Source organism: Lissotriton helveticus, chromosome 3_1 (assembly GCF_964261635.1).
Source record: "Lissotriton helveticus chromosome 3_1, aLisHel1.1, whole genome shotgun sequence".
NCBI lineage: Eukaryota > Metazoa > Chordata > Amphibia > Caudata > Salamandridae > Lissotriton > Lissotriton helveticus.
In genome coordinates this window covers 367,507,738-367,529,221 of record NC_136061.1, presented here as the reverse complement: position 1 = coordinate 367,529,221, position 21,484 = coordinate 367,507,738, and the positions used below count along the sequence as shown (strand labels likewise).

The following is a 21,484-nucleotide window of genomic DNA, read 5'->3' as shown; positions in this document are numbered from 1 at the left end:
ACATTTAGGTTTGGATCTACTACATTCTTGCACAGGTAGAAACAAAGTGGCTGTTTAAATCATTTCAGGTTTCTTTGCTTGACATTTAAATGTCTGGTGGGGAAAAATGCACTTCAGGGAAAGATTGCCAAATACACGCCTATTAGTTCCTGGAGGTCAGAACCTATGTACATTGACAGAGGAGAGGCGCTACGATTTTGGACTCATTTGCCTTTGTGACCGTACCATCCAAGTGTTGCTGTAGAAATCAAAGCGGGTTCAGTCTGTCAAGCCTAGAAATGATTGTAATCACAATGCTCATGCCCTACATAATGAAAAAACACATATCCTTGACAGTTTTTTTATTTTGAGAACTCTGGCAAAAACCATGTGAATGAGTATAATATAATGACATTTCCAGTGTCTCACCTGTCCCAATGTAAAGGGTCCTGTAACACATGCTGACGGCTGCACCCACACCCACCATAAGAGGATAAAAAACAGCCCGGGCTTGGACCTCCCTTCTCTGTGCTGTAAAGAAAAGAGAGCAGATAATTAGAATAGAACACCGATGCATCTCAGTTTAAATGTGCCTCATCCCATGCTGGGAATGCACTCATTTGCCACACCAGATTATAGACCTTCATAAGTGACAGATTTCTATTTGCACTGCATACAAGACCCACCATTTTATAAGTGGGAGAAAAAAAGGAACTGCACTAATTTGAAGAAAATAGATTTTGCATCAGGAAAAAGTGCCAAACATCTTCACCTCACTTTTGTTCTGTTGTTTTAGGATAAGACTGTCTGGGACAGACATGATGACTAACTGGCTTGTTGGACATAAAACTTAATGAAGTCTGTAATGCCAAGGCCAATTTTCAAGCTCCATATTTAAGTGGTTCCTGTGACAAAAGTTAAAAAAATATGAGATTGCACAACTTTTCCCAGTCATAGAGATGCATAGCTTTTTCTACAGGACAACATTGCAGAAACAACGGTATGCCGATAATTGATTCATTGAAAAAATACCCATTATTGCCCACAACTCCGCCAGTACTTCATAAGGACTGCGTGTGTTTTTTGTTTTTTTTACCAGGACTTGGCTAGATTTTGTTTCCAATGGACTTAACGTCTCTGAGTACACTTTCAGTGCTCCACGTTAAACGGTGTTGCCGAAGGCCTGGTTACAACTGACTTATAAAGTGAATACCAATTGGATATGGAGGATGCCTTCTGATAAACTCGTGCCAGGTTATGAGACTGGCGGTGGTGTAAGACTATCCCAGGGACAGGACATTTTTTCAATGATTCATATCTGTTTTTTTGTAAACACACATCAACCTACATCCAGAGGCCTGTGGGAAGAGGCAAATTGATGGGGAAGGGTTAGGGGTTAGGATACGAGGGTGGGAGAAGAAAACTAAAAGGAAAAATGAAAGCTGACCTAAAACGGAACGCCAGTTGCAAAAAAATATGAAGGAGTTCCGGTTTAGCACAGTTAATTGGTTCGCTCCCTTAGGTTTATATTGACAAAATAGCTGCTTTAATGATCGGAAGGAGTTCATCTAGTCCTGCATAGAAGCATGAATTTGTGTGAGTTTCAAAGTTTGCAGATATTTTGGAAAAGCGAGTGCCTTGAATTCCTGAGACAAAAATGTTATGCAAAAGGTCGATCATCTTGTGTAAAAAAAAAAAACAACTTGTTTTGTTTTCTAATGCTGCTGTGATTTTCTCCATGTTGAGAAAATTCCTAAGTTTGTACCATAAGACTGCATGGTCCGGAGGTGCCTCATGCTGGTCTCCCGGGGGTGGGGGGCACTGGAGAAGTAGGCAAATTACCTTGACTAGTCTATTGAGTGGGCATTCCATGGGACAGGTGGTGTTGGTGCATGGATGCAAAGTTTTGTAATTTTGCATTTTCTGGTGCTGCAAACATTTATTTCTGGTGTACCTTTTCTAATACTTGGTGTTCCACATCTCATTCGTGTGAGATGGTTGCTTGCCTGCTTAGGCCTGGCTGCCACTGTTTTGGGCACCTGGTAGGTATACTACCATCAGAAAGCTTATTTGTCCTACTATCTCAGAGTTTTCACTGTCCACTCCTTTATCCATGTGTGAAAAGCTCTTAGAACCAGTAAGACTGTTTTCAGTTCCAACACACAAATGTGTTGTACTGCTTCCCTTGTTTTCCACAAATCCATGATGTTTAGTTCACCATGTGTGCTCTTTATCCCATGTGGGGTGAATTAATGGTAACATTCCCCGAAGGAGCTTGCAGCATAAAAGGTCTGCCTACTGCTACACTGCTTAAGTTTCATCATGCCATTTACTTTTGTACCTTCTGAGAAGCAAGTGCTAGATATTCCCAACTGTTTCTGTATCCAGTCTTGTATTGGTCTTCTCATAAGTAGCCTGCCATATGGGATTCATGGAATGCATGAAGCCATAGTGCTCATTCTGATAAAGGGGGGCTTGGTCTGTTAATGCCAGGATCCTGTGGGCAGACGGGAATACTTTGGGGGTCCCTGGAGTTGAACCTTGATCCCAAGAAGACAGTTTCCCTTTCTGGTACAGGGGAATATTTCCCCAAATGTTATTGAAAAATCCAGTCTGAACTGTGTATGGATAACTGTCTTTATGGTCATTTAGCATTGTGTGAACAAGCTAATGTTTACTAGCCAGTCATCTAGGTAGGAGTATACATATATTCCTTGTCTTCCTAGATATTCTAACATTGCAGCTAGACATTTTGTAAACACCCTGGGAGCTGAATTTACACCAAAAAGGAAGAACTTTGAACTCATTGTGTACTTGATTGACAACTAAGCAAATTCATCTTTTATGCTTCTTGCTCACTGGTACATGCAGATAGTCATCCGTTTCTCTATTGTTGCCATACATTCCTCTTTCCACTGACACGAAATTACCTCTTGAAGTGTTGTAATTTTGATATTTTGTCTCATTATGAATTTGTTCAGAAACTGGAGATCCAGAATTGGCCTCAGTGATTTGTCTTAGCACCAGGAAACAAACAGGCAAATTCCCTTGTTAATCACTTTGCTTGGTACATTTCCGTCATTTGCTTTTGTTGCAGCTCCTGCACCTTTTGTTGCAAATGCTGTTGCTCTTCCTTCGTATGTTTTCTCTTTTTTTGCATGACACTTGGTGGCGTTTATAGGAGTTCAATACAGTAACTGTGTTGGTCAATGTTCAGTATCTATTTGTCCGAGGTGATCGATCTCCACTCCTAGAGGAAGTCTTCTTTTCTTCCTCCAGTGATGTTATGTGGTGGGGCTATCCTTTGCTGAATTCATTTGCTCAACAAGCCCGCCCATTCCCTAATTCTGCATTGAAAGGGCTGCAGAGGTCTTGAAGGGAAGTGCCATTGAGGTGGTGTTGATTGCGGTGTACCTGTTGGCTGGCAGGAAGTCTGCAGCTTTGAAGGTTGGATGCCAAAGAAAAACAACCTGCAAACATCTGTGCCCAATACTAGTTGGCGAGAGTGTGAAGAGCATGTGATTTACAGCAGCATATGCTACCAACTACAGTGGAGTAAACAATACAATAAAGCAAGGAATGAATCTGGGAGAGAATTACGCTGCAAAATAAACCATTATACTAGTAAGAATGGGTTAGCAGCTTGAAGATCTTCTAGATTTGCTTGCGACCCTTCTGCTGCCTTCCACTTTTTGACCAAGTTACTAGATGGTGGAACAGCACATAGCATGTGAATTCAGAACAGATTTATAACACAAAATATATGCTTTCATGGATGACCAGTTAAAGGGAGCAAAAAGTAAATATTGATGGCAGAACACTCCCCCCTCACCCCCTCGATGTACACCGTAGGTGTGGTTGGTTAGTAGCAGGGTTGAAGTAACCAATCGCTGCTCAAGTGTTACTCAAACAGCCTATACCATAGCCATGTGTTGCAGGACACTCACCTTCTGGCTGCGTCCCGACAGGGGGTGGCTGGTGCGGAGCTACACTGTTGGCTGCTGGTGATGCCTTAGGTGTGAAAAGTTGCTGTATCCTCTGGAAGGCCAAAAACTTAACAAGCTTGTCATCCAGCAGGTTTATTTCGATCTCTGTGGAAAAGAGCAGCATTAGCTTTGAGAAGTTTAGTACCAGGTCCACCTGACCAGATGAGTATTTCCAATCAGTGAGAAACATTCTGCTTGAGCATGTTTAACAACGTACTAATTATGCTTCTCTAACCAGAGGAAAAAAAACAATGACCATCACTGAATGTTTGAGACATTGAGCACTTGGGAATAATCACTGTAGGAGCAGGGGCAGCTTCAGAAAAAGTTCCAGTCTGCACAGCATCTGAGGAAGCAAAAATCTTAGTGTCTTAAATGCAGGTGTAAAGGCCAGCAAAGAACCATCCAATCTGTAGTGTAAGGTCAGCAGATATCTTTGTATGCTGCAGTGCATGCATAGAAGAGCAGGGTGCACGGCATGTGTCAGATATTTTTTTTAAAGAGCTTACAGAAAAAGTGCATTCGCGGGAATCTCTACTACATATAAGACTGCATACATGTTAGTTAGTGTGCATTATGAAGGGGAAGAATTGGTCTTCACTGAAGTCCTAAAAAACAAGTTACTTATCTTCAGTAGCGCCTTATTTGGTAGAAACTATATCGAGCTGCAGGATCCTTACCTTTGAGATTCCCAGGCATCGAACTGGATCCAGAAGATTTTTCATGAGCAGTACCCTGCATGCCAGTAGATGGTGTCGCTTGGACCCGCGTGTATCGTCCGCGCTGGTAGTGATGTCTGAGGCACCTATATAGTTGCCACCTAAGCTCTGACATCAGACTTTTCCATGCTACTCAGCAGTGATCTGAAGAAGGGCTACCCATTCAGAATTTTTGACTTTTTGTCTTCTCTTTTTTTAGTGTTTTTCCTCTTGATGTGGCAGGGATGTCCTCCAGGAAAGTCAACCTTCAAGCCCTGCAGCGACTGTATGCCTGTGGTGGTCTCAAGTGAGACCACAACCTGAAGTTGTGCTCAGACTGCCACGCCTTGAATCCTAAGGCTCTGCTGGAGCAGTACTCCAAGCTCATGGTAGCTAAGTGGGCGACACTCCAGGTCCTGGGAGTGGTCAAGAAGTTTGAGATCTTCGTCTCACTCCAAATCCTCAGGATATTTGGGTAAGTCTTGTCCGTCAGGCAACGAGTCAACAGAGCATCATCATTCAAGGCCTGGCTCCACTGCAGTGCCTGGGCCGAAATCCCCAACTTTATGGGAGCCGGAGTGACCACATCCCAAATAAAAGCTTTATGAGAGCATGTGCCTCATATATGGGTTCCCCAACACCACTGGTGAGCCTTCGGGCCGTGCCGGGTCTGAAGGGGCCCCATCCGGTTCCGTGCCAGCCGCTTCAGTGACAGTCAGGCCCCCAGGATCCGTTCACAGGATCCGATTCAGTGCCGGTCGTACCATTCGAGTAATGCCCCAGGAGGATATAATCCCTCCTCCAAAGGCCTCCATGCATGTGGACTCCCTGTCCTGAGGTGTAGTTGGGGAGGAAGAGGGGACTTGTACCATGAGGCTTTGCGATATGGGACCCTGGACAAGGGAAGGTGGGTCCACCAGAGCAGGCCAACGTCTCGTAGCATTCTACCTATTGAAAGGGGGGAAAGATCCTAGCTTTGCCCAGGTGCCCAGTAGGGTGTCTCTCTGAGGGCTTCATTAATAGAGAGTAGTGGCTCTGAGGAGGTCTTTCCCGGCAGCAGTGCCTCTGAGGAAATTTGTTTTGACCTCACTGAAGGAAGCTGGAGAGTCGAGCACTTCTGCCGCCCTCCCAATCACCAATATGGTGGAGGTAGATTCATAAATGGAGGTGCCAGGTGTACATTTAAGGCCAGTGTCAGGGGAGGTGCCACGGCCACTGGCATCTTGTATGGTCAAAAAGAAGTTTTCCTAAACATATAGGTGCGGCTTACTAGCTCCATCATGGATCTGAAAAACGTTGAGGAAATTTAAATATGCCTTCAGAGTTTGATTGGGGTTGGAATGAAGCTAGGTTCAACCTTGGCTGAGGTTGCAGTGCATTCACTTTAGTCCAATAGGAATATATGTTCTTCCTTCAGCGTTGCGGTGAAAACGTCCAGGGGAATGGTATGGGTTGCCACGCCGAATGTTTGTAGTTCGGACTGGACTGTTCCCATGAGGCACAGGGTCAGAGCTGATTTGCATATAGCCAGTGTCTAACCCAGGGTGGTGTGGAGTGCAAAAAAACGATGGATTTAGGCCCAGATCCTTGTACTGGGGTGAATGTATGACATTGTTCTACATTCTGTCCATCAACTGTGTTTTTTGCAATTTTCACCCCGAGTGGGCTGGGTATGCTCAGACGTGAGTCCCAGGCTCTCCACACCACTGGAGTCAAGCTATCCAGGCTGATGAAGGCTGATAGCCAGAAACCGGTCCTTGGATGCTTGATTCTGGTCTGGGAAGGGAAAGACATGGCTTGGTAGTTCGGACTGGACTGTTCCCATGAGGCACAGGGTCAGAGCTGATTTGCATATAGCCAGTGTCTAACCCAGGGTGGTGTGGAGTGCAAAAAAACGATGGATTTAGGCCCAGATCCTTGTACTGGGGTGAATGTATGACATTGTTCTACATTCTGTCCATCAACTGTGTTTTTTGCAATTTTCACCCCGAGTGGGCTGGGTATGCTCAGACGTGAGTCCCAGGCTCTCCACACCACTGGAGTCAAGCTATCCAGGCTGATGAAGGCTGATAACCAGAAACCGGTCCTTGGATGCTTGATTCCGGTCTGGGAAAGACATGGCTTGGTAGTTCAGACTGGACTGTTCCCATGAGGCACAGGGTCAGAGCTGATTTGCATATAGCCAGTGTCTAACCCAGAGTGGTGTGGAGTGCAAAAAAACGATGGATTTAGGCCCAGATCCTTGTACTGGGGTGAATGTATGACATTGTTCTACATTCTGTCCATCAACTGTGTTTTTTACACCGAATGTGCAGGCATTGGCACCGGAGACAGGGCATGTTCCGAAATGGGGTCATCTGGGAGAGTCTGCATCTGGGAAGCATCGACGATGGCAACGTGAGGTTCCGTGGGGCCTGAAAGGGCACTAGAGAGATTTGGAAAGATAACAAAAATCCGGAACATTGCCTCTTTGAAGGCTTGGATCGGTTGTGGCATCGCCAATGCTTCCGTAAATACTGTCCGAATCAGGGCAAGTTGAGGTGTCAGTTCCGTTGCAGGAGACGTCCCCTGATATCTGCATGACTTCTCAAGACAAGAGTGGTTGGAAGAAGGGGAGCCACGCTTTGATTGATTATGCTTCTTTTTGGAATTTGATTTACCTGATGACTTGGAAGGGCGGTTTCTAGGGATTAACCTCAAGATCAGGAATGCGCCTGTTACAGAGATCAAGCCTTTTGCTCCTTTCTGTGGTGTTCCGTGAGAGTTTAACATCGCAATGTCAAATGGCTTTCAGATTCATTTGAGCACAGTTGACACACGATTTAAAAGCATGTGAGGAGCTGAGATACCAGGGACGGACCTCATGGGGGTCCGTCAGACATCAGTTTATGGCAATACCTTGCACAGTTTAAAAATTGTTTACTTTTTGGGGGGAGACATGTCCCTTGTAGACTTGAAAAAATTCTGTAAAGAAGATTTTCTGTCAGTGACAGAATCAAGGGAGTGAATTAGAATTGGAACCAGCGGAAAGAAAGGAAGTGAGGTCGACGCACAGAGGTAGTGGTGATATGTGGCCCTGATGTCACTTTAAGGGTGGGCTGAACCCAGGGGAGATGCACGAAGCCACCTACCTTTGCCCGGGCGAATTGCTGAGAAAAATATCCAGATCCAGCATGGCAGGGTATTAACAAGGCGAGGAATCTGAGGTTTCAAATATTGATTAAAAAATTGATGCTTAAACATGCCGTTGTTTGTGACATCAAAAGCAAAATATCTATTTGATGCAGCATGGAATTCTTGTTAATGGCCGTAATACTTTTTTAGAATGCCCATGCACATCTCGGGATAATTTTGATGACCATATAGTCTGCTCTCATCCCATGAGAAGAATTTCAAGGATGTCATGTTCAGATGGAGTACCTGACCTTGTAATCTGGTGAGGATGTTCAGCTTGCATTGGTTTCACTGACATTTGGTGCATGTCTAGTTACCACTATTGACTTGACCAATAAGGATTTATGTTGCCTGACAATCCAGAGTTTCAAAATAAGTATTGGTATCAATGGAATTGGATGATAAGTGTTGACTATAGTAAGGCCTTCGACCAATTCACCAAAATAGAAATGCCCAGAGAACCTGGAACTGGAAGCAAAGTCTTGCCATTTCTTTCTCCGAGACATGGGGAATAGATATACTTTTTGATAGCTCCAAGCGGTGAAGATTTCGAGGGAAACCACTATCTAAAACCCTTCATGGTTATCTTCATAAAATCTGCAAAGGATTTATGCTTGCCACTGCATAACGCCTGGCATGTGAACTGCTATTAACAATACGCTCAAACATATCTCACGCATCTTCAGTGATAACAGCCTCAACCTTGTGCCTCAGTTTGTTCAAGGGATGCATGACTGTCCATCTGAATTGATGTGAATTTCAAAGAAACCGAATTGAGGCACTCCCCTTTGACCAAAGGCCCTGCAGGGAGAGAGGCACTTGATGCACCTCTAAACCTGGCAGAAGCATCTGTAACACTGTGTTGGAGCTCCATGCTGAAAATGTATCCCTTGCAGGAGACTGCCTTGGAGAGACTATTTGGCTGCTGTCAACATGAAAGTTTAGAAGATGCCATGAAAGCTATTAGAGAGGAAATGTAACCAGCTGTTGAACTGGGAATCTTCAAAAGCAGCTGACACTACTCTCAGATTTTCACACTTGGTTTTCCAGACGGTTCTCCCGCCCAAAGTGGGGGTCAGAACCTGTGGGTGCCAGTTGCCTGAGGAAGCACACAAAGGCAGCAAGCCATTGAAGCTTTCACTTCGTGGACCCTGTCCATCTTTGGGGAGGAGGCTTGGCACAGCGTCCCAGAATGTGCATTGTTTCAGATCCCCAAGAGCAGCAGGCTCTCGACCCAAGGGTCCAGAAACATGTCTGGTGGTGGCAGCTGGCGAGCAGCCACTCAGCCTGGACACTGATGTAAGGTCGTTTTTCAGGAAGCATCTATAAGATGCCCTCCGAGTGCATTTTTTATTAAATCCCACATTGGCATCTGTGTGGGTTTAATGTGATGCGAAGTTTGATTCCAAACTTCCCTGTTTACAGTAAAGCCATTATGATGCTGTGGAGTTTGTAATGACAAACAGCCAGCATCAAATACTCTTGATGGCATTACTGCATTTACAAAATCTAAGAATTGGCTTAGACACTGTAGGGGTGCAGGGCTCATGCACCTGTACTCTCACCACTGGTATAGTGCACCCAGCTTTAAGGGTGGCTGACCTATGCCAGGGCAGTGGGTTGTAGGTATGGCACACAGGGATGTGTGCCATGTCTACTCTTCACTTTGTTCTGCACCAAAACACGCAGCCTGCAAAGGAAGTGTGTGTGTGTGTGTATGTAAAGGCACAGGGCCTCCAAGGGTGGCACAATAAGTGCTGCCGCCCTTAGAGGCCTTCCCTGGCCACAATGCCCTTGGTACCTCTGGTACCATTTACAAGGTACTGGCCTGTGGCCGAAGAGTGGCAATTCGGGTTTGTCTTAATGCAGTTTTAGGGAAAGAACATAGGCCTTGGGCACAAGGGTGGCAGCAACCCAGGGCACACTCAGTCAAAGTACATCAGCAGTTTAGCAAAAAGTGGGGGCAACCAAGCAAAAAAAGGGCATTTTCTTACATAGTGGAAGCCCCTGGAACCTTAAGGGACAGGGTGCTTTTTAAAGTCTTGCAGTGCAAGCCTATCAGACTTTATTCCTTACTGTATCTGCATCTAAGGTAGCAGTTAAGCTTCCATAGGAAGAGAGTTTGTTTCACTAACAACTTTGGTGCCGTTGGCCGCATCTTCATGAAACATTCCCAAAAAGTACATCCAGCTTAGCTGTTTTCTGGAGAGTTTCCGAATAATTAATCAAGCCGGGACCAAGCAAAAGTGCAGGCGGGGGCAACACACTTTTCCCCCACATGCTTTTTCCATAGGAAAAATCAGACAACATAAGAAAAAAGGCTGAACAGAATTACACCAAATTTGGCAGAAAGCTAGATCTTTACATAGAAAGTGTGATTTTTGCCATTAGGTGTAATTCTATTCAACAATTTGAGAGGAAGTTAGGTAAAAAATACATAGCAAGTTTTAGCCAAGCGACCATTTGGCACAATAAAATGGTTTGATTGGACGGGCCAGCGGGATCCCACGGGACAGAGCAATGTGATTGGCGCCTGCAACATGAAGAAAAAGTTTGTGGCTGCCATACCAGGATTCGGGGACACTGTCCCAGAGTACTGAAAATGTTCAAAAACATATGGAAGGGGACAGGTTAGGATTCCCCTGACCCGAGTCCTTGTTTGGGGGGGAGGGAGGGTCCCGGCGCAGCTCCGTGTGGTCCCAGGCGATACCTGTGAGAATCCCACAAGACAAAAAAGAAAACCCTTTAAGCAGGTAAAAGAAAATGCTGGCCAACCACCCTCACCCCTTCGCACGGCCAAAGGGAGAGGTGCACAGCAGGGGTTTGGCAGCAGATATAATGCAATACGATATTACTTTAAAACTACCTACATTTCCAACAATCCTTTTAGGTTATTCACAATTCTTAAAAACCACTGACATTTATCAAGCCATCTATCTGGAAAATTCCATTGACTATCATCAATTAATCAGGATTTTTTGTGATATTATCCCCTCACCAAAAATTATATTTAAATGATCATCTCTGGCATAAACGCACCTTATTTTTTTAATCTAATGAGCGTACAGAGTTGATTATAATCTTGGAATTAAGACATAGTGGGCATATATTTTGAATTTAAATTACTTACTATATTAAAATACATGCATCTACTCGTATGTGCTCTGATTCAGTCTGCTTCAAATCTGTGTGTTACTGTGTGTGTTTAATCTACCTTACAGTGGCTTTAAAAACTGTTGCACCTAAAAGCAAAATTGATTTAATTTCTATGTTTTTTTTTTTTTTTTTACTTTTAACTGTTTTAAAAAGGGGGGCATTTGCATTTATAAATCCAAGGAAACTAATTACAGCTGCGTGCAGAACTTTTTATATTTAGACCTCCTGGGGTTTTGTTGTTCATTTTAATAATGTACCTCGAATCCAATTGTCTAAGCTTTCTTTCCCGGTCACCACCTTGTATATTTGCTGGTACTGCATCCAATATACAGTAAGTCAATTTAGCCACTTGGCCATTGTGGTGCTCCTCGAAGTGTCAGGCTACCGGATATGTCATATCATGATTTTTGATGGTTTCAAAGTGCTGTATTACTTTTTTATGCAATGCTAATATGGTACTCCCTATATATGCTAGATGGCATGAGCACTTCAGCATGTATATAGCATATTCAGTTTTGCAATTATACTGTCCCTTAATATATTTGACACAGGCTGTCAATGATAAGCTGCACAGTGTTTTATTTTTGCTATGTTGACAAGCATTACACATCCGGCACTTCTGGAAGCCCCTTTATGTTCGTGAGCCATGTCTGTTTAATCTCTTTTCTACTTTCAGGGCTACTAGTTACTAGGTCCTGTCTTATGTCTCTGGCTCATCTGAAGGTGATGCCTGCTCTACATGGGGCTGCTTAGCCCAATATGGGGGTAGTTCTTAAACAAATGCCAATATTTTTTCATAATTGCTCTATTCGCTTGTTCTTACTTGCTGTAAGTGGTAATAAGCCTAAAATGTGGATCCACTGGATTATGCTTCTGTTTTTACTCTCTTAAACAAGATCAATTTGCTGGGCCTGGATTTGGCTTGGACTACGTCATTTTCAATGCAATCTCATTGGTGTATCCTCTTGCTTTAAAATCTGTCTCCGAGGTCAATGACTGCCGTTTCTTCCTCTAATTCCACACTTCAGTTGTGCTGGTATCTTAAGCATTCCCCATAAGGGAGGTTTCGGATTAAATTTTGTGGATGGAAACTTGCAGAGTGTAACACCGTATTCTTATCTGTCAGTTTTCTGTTCAATTTTGTTAGAAGCCTGATTCCTTTGATGTAGATCGTAAGATCTAAGAACTTGACCTCATTCGTGCTCAACATGGTAGTAAAATGCAAATTGAGCTTATTGATTTCAATTTTACCTAGAAACATTTTGGCACTCTTTTGAGCCCTTCCATACTATAAATAGATAGTTGATAAATCAAATCCAATGTAGGACATGCTTATCCACCTCTTCATGAAATATAAGAAGGTCAATCTGCTACTCCCACCAGCCATTATGCAAAAGAAGGCGCCCATCAGTGTACCTCATATCTGTTGGAATAGCTCCCCATTAAACATAATATTTGCTGAAAAAGCACTTCAGTTTAAGAAAGAAAAAATCAGGCAACTTAGCACATTATCGTAACTAACAAAAGTTTAACTTGCACTGCTGCGATGCACTGTTTATGACCTCACATTTTACATCACAGACGATATCTGAAATGGTGGTTCAAATGATACTGCTTTCAGTTATGTATAACTGGTTAACTTTGTCTTTACAATTTTTAAGTGGTAGTACTTCTTCAATTAATTTCTTAGATTTTTTTATACTGCGTTAAAATCTTACTAATGTATTAATGTATAACTCCACTTTAAGTTTGTTTATTTCAGTAACCATATATCCATTACATAAAAATATATGTGTTTGTGTGTGTGCATATATATAGTTGCGAAAGTGAAATTCTAATGTTTATGACTATCAAATGTCCTACGACGCACCATTAAGTACTGTGGAAATAGATATTTTGAATATAATTATTTAGTAGGAAGCAAAGGTAAAGAGGTACCGAGTTATTATACAATGGATTTTGCACGTAAAAGATGAAAAAGTACAGGAATAATATGGACCATACTTGGTCATTTAGAAGCACAGGCGCACACTCACCGCCACTGCCATCCATGTACGATCTCAGAGTGTTGGTGAGGTCTGTCACAGATGCTGAGTTTGACGTAAAGGGAATATTTAAAGCACTTCCAAGTAAGCTGGTGGGGCTGATCTTACCTTCTAGAAAAAAAAGAATAATACCATCAATGGTGCACTTCACTGTTCGCTTTCTAAACTTGTATTCATGATTTTAGCCACTGCCAAGAGTTACAAGTGTACCCTCTACTGTCTACAGTAAAATGTGTTGAGACAGCATAGGACTAAAGTAGGTGAAAGAGTTCACATGCCAACACACTTATGCCACCCGGTAACTACCTCCATTAGTGGAAGTCAGACTTGGTACTCCACCCTCTTCCCTTGCACAACCTCATGGCCATCACTTCAAAGCCATTACTACAGAACATGTTGTTGGGAGGCGGGTCTGAAGGACCTTTCATGGAATCAGTACTCCTAACAAATTATCTAGAGAGACCTCTGCAAGACACAGCCTGTACAAGTGACTAGCTACAGTTCATGTAGAATTCCAATCTTCAAAATGTCTCATAGCAAGAGAGATTAGACTCTTGAAACTGCAAGTTCATGACCTACAGACAGGGTTACATTTTTCCATAAAGTGCCACCAGCACTGAAAGGAAGGATATGCAGGAGCTGTACTACTGCTTACACAGACTCCAGAGACTTAACACCTTGCCACAGATGTTTCCATGCACTGATATAGAGATACCACCAGTTGAACCTCTTGTTAGTGTCCTCAGCAAACCTTTATTATCTGGCTAGGAGTATATTACATTTTACGTGCTTGGTTTTGAAAGCGAAATTATTCGCTTTTTTCTAGATTCAAAACTAAGCTGGAAATCCAGAGTAAAATTTTGTTAAGATCAGCAAAACAAGACACTTACTGCAAATAATGACATATATATATATCTCTTCACTGTAGGAGCGCAATCGGTGTACTACATCGCCGAGCATGCTGTTGGGCTGCAGGAGCAGCGCGAGGTGCCTGACACCTGTGAGGCAAAGGCGGGGCGAGTGGTCACAGGAAGGGGAGTGGCCACGGCTCTAAAAACAACGGAGCACTGTACCCCAGGTAACAAGAAGGACACAATTTGAAACGGGCACTGAGGAAGGATAAACGAAGTCTGAAACGCGTCTGCCTAACGTTTCAGGGACCCTTTTGCTTGCCAGCGCTTGCAACATCAATAAAAGCCAACTGTTTGTATCCCCCGTAGTTGGTCACGCTCTTCTTTTTGCGGGGAAGAGACTGGAGGTGATATATATATATATATATATATATATATATATATGTGTGTGTGTGTGTATATATATATATACAATAATATTACTTGCCCTCTAAGCATCTGCTCGTAGCGTCATGTGCTGTGGATTCACATGCTCGCCAAACTCCTTGTCATTTAATTTTAGGTTCAGAGGTCTGCAAGTTGTTTTTCTTCAAAAATAGTTTTCAAATCATGGGATGCACTGTGTTGGACCTGGCCCTTTTGGCAGGTTCACCCCGAAACTTTTTTTTTGCTTTTTCCTAGCCTGTTTCTGGGACCTAGTGTTGATGGTTTTAGGCCTTTGCGCACTTTTTCACTGTGGTACAGTGTAAAGTGCGTGTGCTCTCTGTGTATGTGTGGTGAGTGACCTGCCCTCCCATAGGAATGAATGGGGAATATGTATGCCCATGGTAGTTCCTGATGTGTGGGGAGTGCACGGTCGTGTGGGGAGTGCAGGGTCGAGTTTGATATGTGCGAACTCGAGAGGTTGAATGCTGCTTAATGGTGTATGCGGCATGGTTGTGTCTAGTCTAGAAGTGCCACTTTGAGAAAGTGGTATATTTGTGTAATTTGTGCCTGGCGTGTGATTGGCTGGTGAGCCTGGCCCAGAGTGCCTGAGCCTGCTTGTGGATTGACTGTCTGGTCTGAGGGTGACAGGGGCTGCAGAGCCCCCAGGAGGTTGTCTGAGTCAGCCCGTGGATGAAAGGCAGCATCTGCTGCCAAGGAAGTGGGTGGAGGTCGCACCTGATAGTGAGTGAGGCTGTGCCTGCCTGCCACAATGCTGGCTCCACCCCCCCCCGCTGGGCGACTGTCACCTCTGTCCCTGATACTGACAGGACTTCCCTATATATGGGGAGAGGTGTGGCGCCGCGGCCAGGGCGACTGACGCTGGAATCTGGGGATCAGGGTTCGATCCCCGGCTCCGGCGGCAGGTTGGCCCAGCACCATGTGACTCTGGGCAATAGCTTGCTTAATCTTCCCGACGGCCCCCAGCGCCTAGAGACCCTAACGGGTGATTGTGCGCTATACAAATGTGGATTATTATTATTATTATTATAACCAGTTCTAGCTGGTTCTCACACTGTCTGCACAAAGACTTCAAAGACTTTTCTGTGTATAAGAAGGGGCTGTGTCCCCTTCCAAAATGTTCTTGTTTTTGGACTTGAATCTGCCAGGGGAGTGCTGCTGCTTGGGCTCAGGGGAATCCCTGGGCCCTGCCCAGCCCCTGGACACCTGATGGACTTTCCTGGACTCTTGGGGGACCCCTCTGCCTTGCTTGGGCTGATGGGGGGACTTGGCTTTGCCCCCTGGGACCTTTTTGCAGCATGGAGAAGCTGCATTTTCCTGCAGGAAGCGCTGTGCTTCCCCCTGAGCGCGCTCTGCCTGTTTGCTAGCGCTTTGGAGCGCTTTATTTCCCCCTAGCGCTGAGGAGCGCTTTATCTTTGCCCCTAGCGCTCAGAGGCGCTGTATTTGATTTTAGGGCTGGGGAGCGCTTTGGCCGGTGCCCACCCGGCATTGGCCCAGGATTATGGAGCCTATCGAGTGCCCACCTCGATTTGATTAAGTATTTAAAGCCGGTGCCCACCCGGCATTGCCCTGTGTTCTAACCGCCGCGGCCTGGGGGCCTGAAATTGACTAGAAGCCGCGGAGAGAGAAACGAAGGGGCCGCGACCTGATTGGTCCTTCGCCGATAGGAGCCGCGCTCTGATTGGCCATTGCAGGAGGCCTGTCCCCGAGAGTCGCGCTCCTAATGGCCGCATTGCCGGCAGAAGCTGTGACGTCAGGAGGGGCTCGTCTGTGGAGCCGCGACCTCATTGGTCGACCCCAAGGAAGCCTGTTGTTCCGCCCTCGTTGCCGGTCTCCCGTGTGGAGAGGGAGACCGGGAATGCAGCCTCGAGCGGGGGAGACCCCGGGAAGAGAGGAGGAAGCGTGGCCTGCTGCTGGGGCTCCCGTGTGCTGAGGGAGCCCCAGGGAGAGCAAGAAGACTGGCGCGCTGGACCGGTGAGTGGGGCAGATGAAAGGGAGGGGCGCCGGGACACATTGTCGGTGTTCGCCCCCCCCCCCGCCCCCTAGTAGCGCGAGCTCGCGCCCATGGTCAGTGTGAAGCCACGAGGGCTTCAAGGGCGGCCCCGGTTGGCAGTGGGTCACCCCAACGTGTATAGAGCCCTGAGAATGCTCTGAGGGGGCATTTCTTTGCGTAGAGCCCCGAGGCTCCCTGCCCGCATACTTGTTTCACGAGCCCAGCGAGGCTCAAGGGGGCATAGTTGTTTTCAGAGCCTGTGTGGCTCCAACGTTTGACCAGTGTTTTTAGAGCCTATGTGGCTCCAACGTGGACACGAGTGTCTCCAGAGCCTGTGTGGCTCAGCAGTGGCGCAGTTTGCGCCTAAGGGTCAGTGAGGACCCTGTTGCAGTTTTTATTTCCCAGCTGTCCAGCAATTAGTGGGCAGCTGCACCGTTTAGGTCTTGGGATGTTCACAGGTGCCCAGCAAGTAGTGGGCACCTGCACCGTTTAGGCCCCTGACATTGGGACACAGGGCGTCCTAGCCCCAACAAGGCCAGTTGGCCTAGGGACTGCCACAGGTGGTGGTTTATGTAGGTTTTGCGCAATTGTGTGGTTTTTCCTTGCACCTCTGAATGTTTTAGGCATCATGTGTCTTTGCGCTATTGAGTTGTCTTTCTTTCCCTGCGCTCCACCTCTGAATGTTTTAGGCATCATATGTCTTCTTGCGCTGTACCTCTGAATGTATTTTATTGCATCATGTGCTTTGTTCTTAACACCGCTGAAGGTGTAGGTTTATGCATCATGTGTTTTTCTTTATTACTCCTCTGAATGCGTTTCATGCATCATGGGTAATGTGTTCTTGTTTATACCCCTATATGTATTTTATTCTTAGGTGGTTGTTCTTTGTAATACAGGTGGTCCTAGTGAGGTCCTGGTCCCTGGCGTGACATTCTCCTAAGGTGGTTAGGGTTGCGTAGGTGGTACTTACCTGTTCCCAGTAGTTACTGGATGTGATTCATAACTGTTATTTTGTTTTATATCTTATTTTCTATGATCTACAAAGTACTATTTCTAAAGGTGTTGATTAGGACAGTGGTCCATGTGGCCCTGTCCTGTGTAAATAATCCCATGTGAATATTGCCCGTGCCAGTTGGCACAATGTATATGTGTGATTCTATCTGATATGTTTTGACAATACAAAAGTTATTTTAATATAACCTTGTGTGGAGTTCCTTTTGTGGTGTGCCTAGGAGCTGGGACAGGGACACCAGTTGAGCGCTAGGCCCCTCCCACCCTCCCGCCCCCGGCCACTACAAAAAGCTTTGCTCCCCTCACTCCAATTGATTGTTAATTGTTGTGCAGGAGTGCTTAAAAATTCGTCCTGAGGCGGAAAGCCGGGACTGCAGAATTAATCACTGTGCTGTTTTTATTCTCGCCGATTTTTTAAACTGCGTGCATTTTCTGTTTGAGTCACTGATTATTGTGCCCCTGATTAGCGCTTGTAATTTCGCCGCCTTAGCTGTTTATTAGCTCCCCAAAATCGGAACCTGCTGGAACCAGCAGCTGTTGCCTGACTCTACCCCCAGCAGCCGATTGGACGCTGCCTGGAGGGTCACCATCTTGCGTGAGGAGCTGGGACAGGGACACCAGTTCAGCGCTAGGCCCCTCCCACCCTCCCGCCCCCGGCCACTACATAAATGGAGTCTATCCCCCGGAGGCGCAGCGGACGGGCGCAGCGGGCGCGCCGGCGGCGCGCCGAAGGCGCGCCAAAGGCAAGCCCGTCTGCGCCCGTCCGCGACCGGACGGGGCGCGGGGCCAGAAACCCTGGTCAATCCCTGCCCCCTCCTTTACGGTATGACAAACATACTTTACTCAGCCTACGCCCTGCTCGCGCGCCATCTTGTTTACACTCTATGGAGGCGCTATCAGTACATGATTGTTCAGTGTGCCATTTTACACCTAGCACTGGCTCCTCCGACACCCCCCATAAAAGTGTTTTAAAAGCTGCACTACTTAACTGTCGATCTCTAAGCAAACATAACACCCAAATTTATCACCTCCTTGAGGATGAAGCTCTTGAGATCCTATTTCTGACCGAAACCTGGCTGGGTGAGCACTCCGATCCCGACGTCATCGAGGCGATGCCTCCAGGATACTCCCTCGTCAGGCTCGATAGGCAGAATGGTAGGGGAGGCGGAATAGCCATTGCCGTCAGAGCCCCCTTTGAATGCTCTTTATCGCCGGTGAATATTGATCGCTGCGAAGCTGGATCCTTTACCATTATGGTGAGCCCTAAATATTCCCTATCGGGCATTCTTCTATACAGACCCCCGGGTAGACTGTTTGATTTTACATGCAGCCTTATAGAGGCCACAGCCCATCTTACTTTAAGGAAATCTAGACTTTTGGTGCTAGGAGACATGAATATACACTTTGATGATGCTGGGGACAAAAACGCCACCAGCATACTAGCAGAATTACTGTCTCTGCAGCTAGATCTGAAACATCAAAGTCCCACCCATAGACAGGGTCACCTGCTCGATCCAGTATTTAGCAACTGGAACGGAGTAAAAGTGCTTCCTCCTGTGCCAGTGCCCTGGTCTGACCATTTTGTGGTCCCCTTACATATATTAGCAACTGAAACGGCAGTCAAAAATGAAAACCTGCAGACCTATTGCTGTCGCAAATGGAAAAATTTTAATCCCAAAACGTTCACCGACAAGCTTGAACTGGCTGGACCCCCTAAAGGCTCCGACTGTGAGACCGCCTATACTTGTCTAAAAAATATGATCCTCACGGTCCTGGATGAAACGGCTCCCATCCGTAGATCATTGACCAACAAGAAATTGAGGAAACCTTCCCCATGGTTTACAGCTGAACTTCAAGATGCTAAAACCGCCTGTAAAAAATTGGAACGAGACTGGCGTGTCAACTTCTGCCCCACTGCTAAAGCCCTTTATAAAAATGAGCAAGCAAAATACTATAAATTGATCCGTTCCGCTAAAGCTCTACACTATAAGACCCGTATAGGTGAAGCAGAAAACTCCTCCAAGGAGCTTTTTAAAATTTTTTAAGGAAATCTCAGTAGTCACCAACGAGAGCAATGCCCTTAATGATTCGGTGGCGAAATGCAATGATATTGCCAAATACTTTGCTAATAAAATTACTACCATCTATTCTAATTTCTCCACCGACCTGCTTTCAGGATCTGATTTTACTGAAAATTTGGAGCTCATCCATACAAAAAAATGTCTGACCAGTTTCTCTGTTCCTCACACTACTGCTCTTACCAGCATCTGTAGGAGCATTAAGTCTGGCTCGCCCCGGGACCCTGCTCCCCCCAAGATACTCACAGCTAGTTTAGAAGTCCTCGAGTATCATTTCAGGCACATCCTCCAACTTTCTTTCTCTACGGCTACCCTCCCTATGGAATGGAAAAAAGCTATTGTGCTGCCGATAAAGAAGAAACCCAACATCAGTCAGGACACTCTGGAAAATCTCCGGCCCATCTCGCTGTTACCCTACTTAGCGAAGGTGGCTGAGAAAATAGCTAATAGCCAACTTATGGCCCATCTAGAATCCAATGGTGCGTTTCACAGCTCCCAATCAGGTTTCAGGGCAGGCTATTCTACCGAAACCGCCCTACTGAGAGCGACAGAAACCCTACGGGCAGGTGTAGATGCAGGACAGACCATGGCACTTATAATGCTGGACCTGAGTGCGGCGTTCGACACTGTAGCACACTCCATCTTGCTACAGTGTCTGAACAAAGCCGGGGTCACCCAGGAAGCTTTGGGTTGGCTAAAGGCATTTCTCACCAACCGCTGCTTTCAGGTTCAGAGAGGTGCTTCTCTCTCTGACAGCATTGCCTTGGAACAGGGGGTGCCTCAGGGCTCTGCCCTGAGCCCCACCCTCTTCAATCTATATATGGCCCCTCTGGCTGAAGTTGTTCAATCGTTCGGCATTGAATTAGTCTCATATGCCGACGATACCCAACTTCTCATCTCCCTATCTCAAGCTCCCTCTGTTTCTTCTGACAACTTTAAATCTTGCATGCAAGCTCTGGCGGTTTGGATGACCCAACACTGCCTGAAGCTTAATGGCTCGAAAACAGAGGTTCTTGTTATGGGAGGTAGGGATTCTAGCTGGACCAAGGAGTGGTGGCCTTCTTGTCTGGGACCGCTACCCACCCCCTGTGAAGCAGCCAAAAATTTGGGGATTTGGGTTGACCCTAAACTCTCCTACGACTGCCACGTGAACAGGGTGGTCGGTAAATGCTACGGGGTCTTAAAGACCCTTAACCGCACCCTGGATCTCCTCCCTCTTGAAGCAAGGCGCACCATGACCCAAGCGCTCGTGTCTTCCAGAATAGACTATGGGAATGTGCTTCTGCTCGGAACATCGCAAAAAAACATCAGGAGACTTCAAGTCCTGCAGAACACAGCAGCACGTCTAGTCCTTAGGCTTCCCAAGAGAGCCCCTTCCAAACCTTCTCTAGATACCCTCCACTGGCTACCCATAAAAAAGAGAATTCTTTTTAAAGCATTATTAATATGCTATAGGATCATCTCCCAAAAAGCTCCTTCCTACATGAAAGACTTAGCCATTCCCTATGAGCCCAATAGAACTCTTCGCTCCAGGGGAACTGGCTTGCTCACAGTACCCCGTATCAGGAAGGCCAGAATGGGTGGCCACTCTTTTCGGGCTATGGCCGCCAAAGAATGGAATGCTCTCCCTATGGAGATTAGACTTGCGGACTCGGAGACTGCTTTCAGGAAAAGCTTGAAAACTCACCTGTTCTCTCTGTAACTCCATCTATGCACCTGATTTCTTTCTCAGCGCGGGGACACGCCGTGATGGCGTCACCAGGCGCTTTATAAACTCCTTTGTTGTTGTTGTTATTGCTGTTGTGTGCTGACGCAAATGCTTTACACATTGCCTCCGAGTTTAGCCTCACTGCTCGTGCCAAGCTACCAAGGGGGTGAGCAGGGGTTATCTTGGTGACTCCCTCGCCCTGACTAGAATGGTGGTTTCTGCCTGGCTTTGGCGTCAGCCTTAGCCTACCAGAAATAGCCAGTTCTAACACACTGTCGCTACTTCCTTAGTAGGCAATGCATCTCAGCACAGACTTCACGTTCGCACAGCTTGTGAGAGTAAATATGGGGTGCCGAATGAA

The 21,484-nt window shown here is 46.0% G+C and overlaps 1 protein-coding gene across 2 annotated transcripts in view; it reads right to left on the bottom strand.

The window, feature by feature from the left end:
- Positions 1 to 21,484, bottom strand: part of PHF12 (PHD finger protein 12) — a 412,981-nt gene that overhangs the window by 42,670 nt on the left and 348,827 nt on the right. For both annotated transcript variants that reach the window (XM_078680081.1, XM_078680083.1), the window contains exons 10-12: positions 13,030 to 13,149; positions 3,927 to 4,070; positions 409 to 510 (exon numbers count right to left, since the gene is read on the bottom strand). In XM_078680081.1, coding sequence (XP_078536207.1) covers positions 409 to 510; positions 3,927 to 4,070; positions 13,030 to 13,149 — 366 coding nt within the window. The remainder of the gene's footprint in view (positions 1 to 408; positions 511 to 3,926; positions 4,071 to 13,029; positions 13,150 to 21,484) is intronic.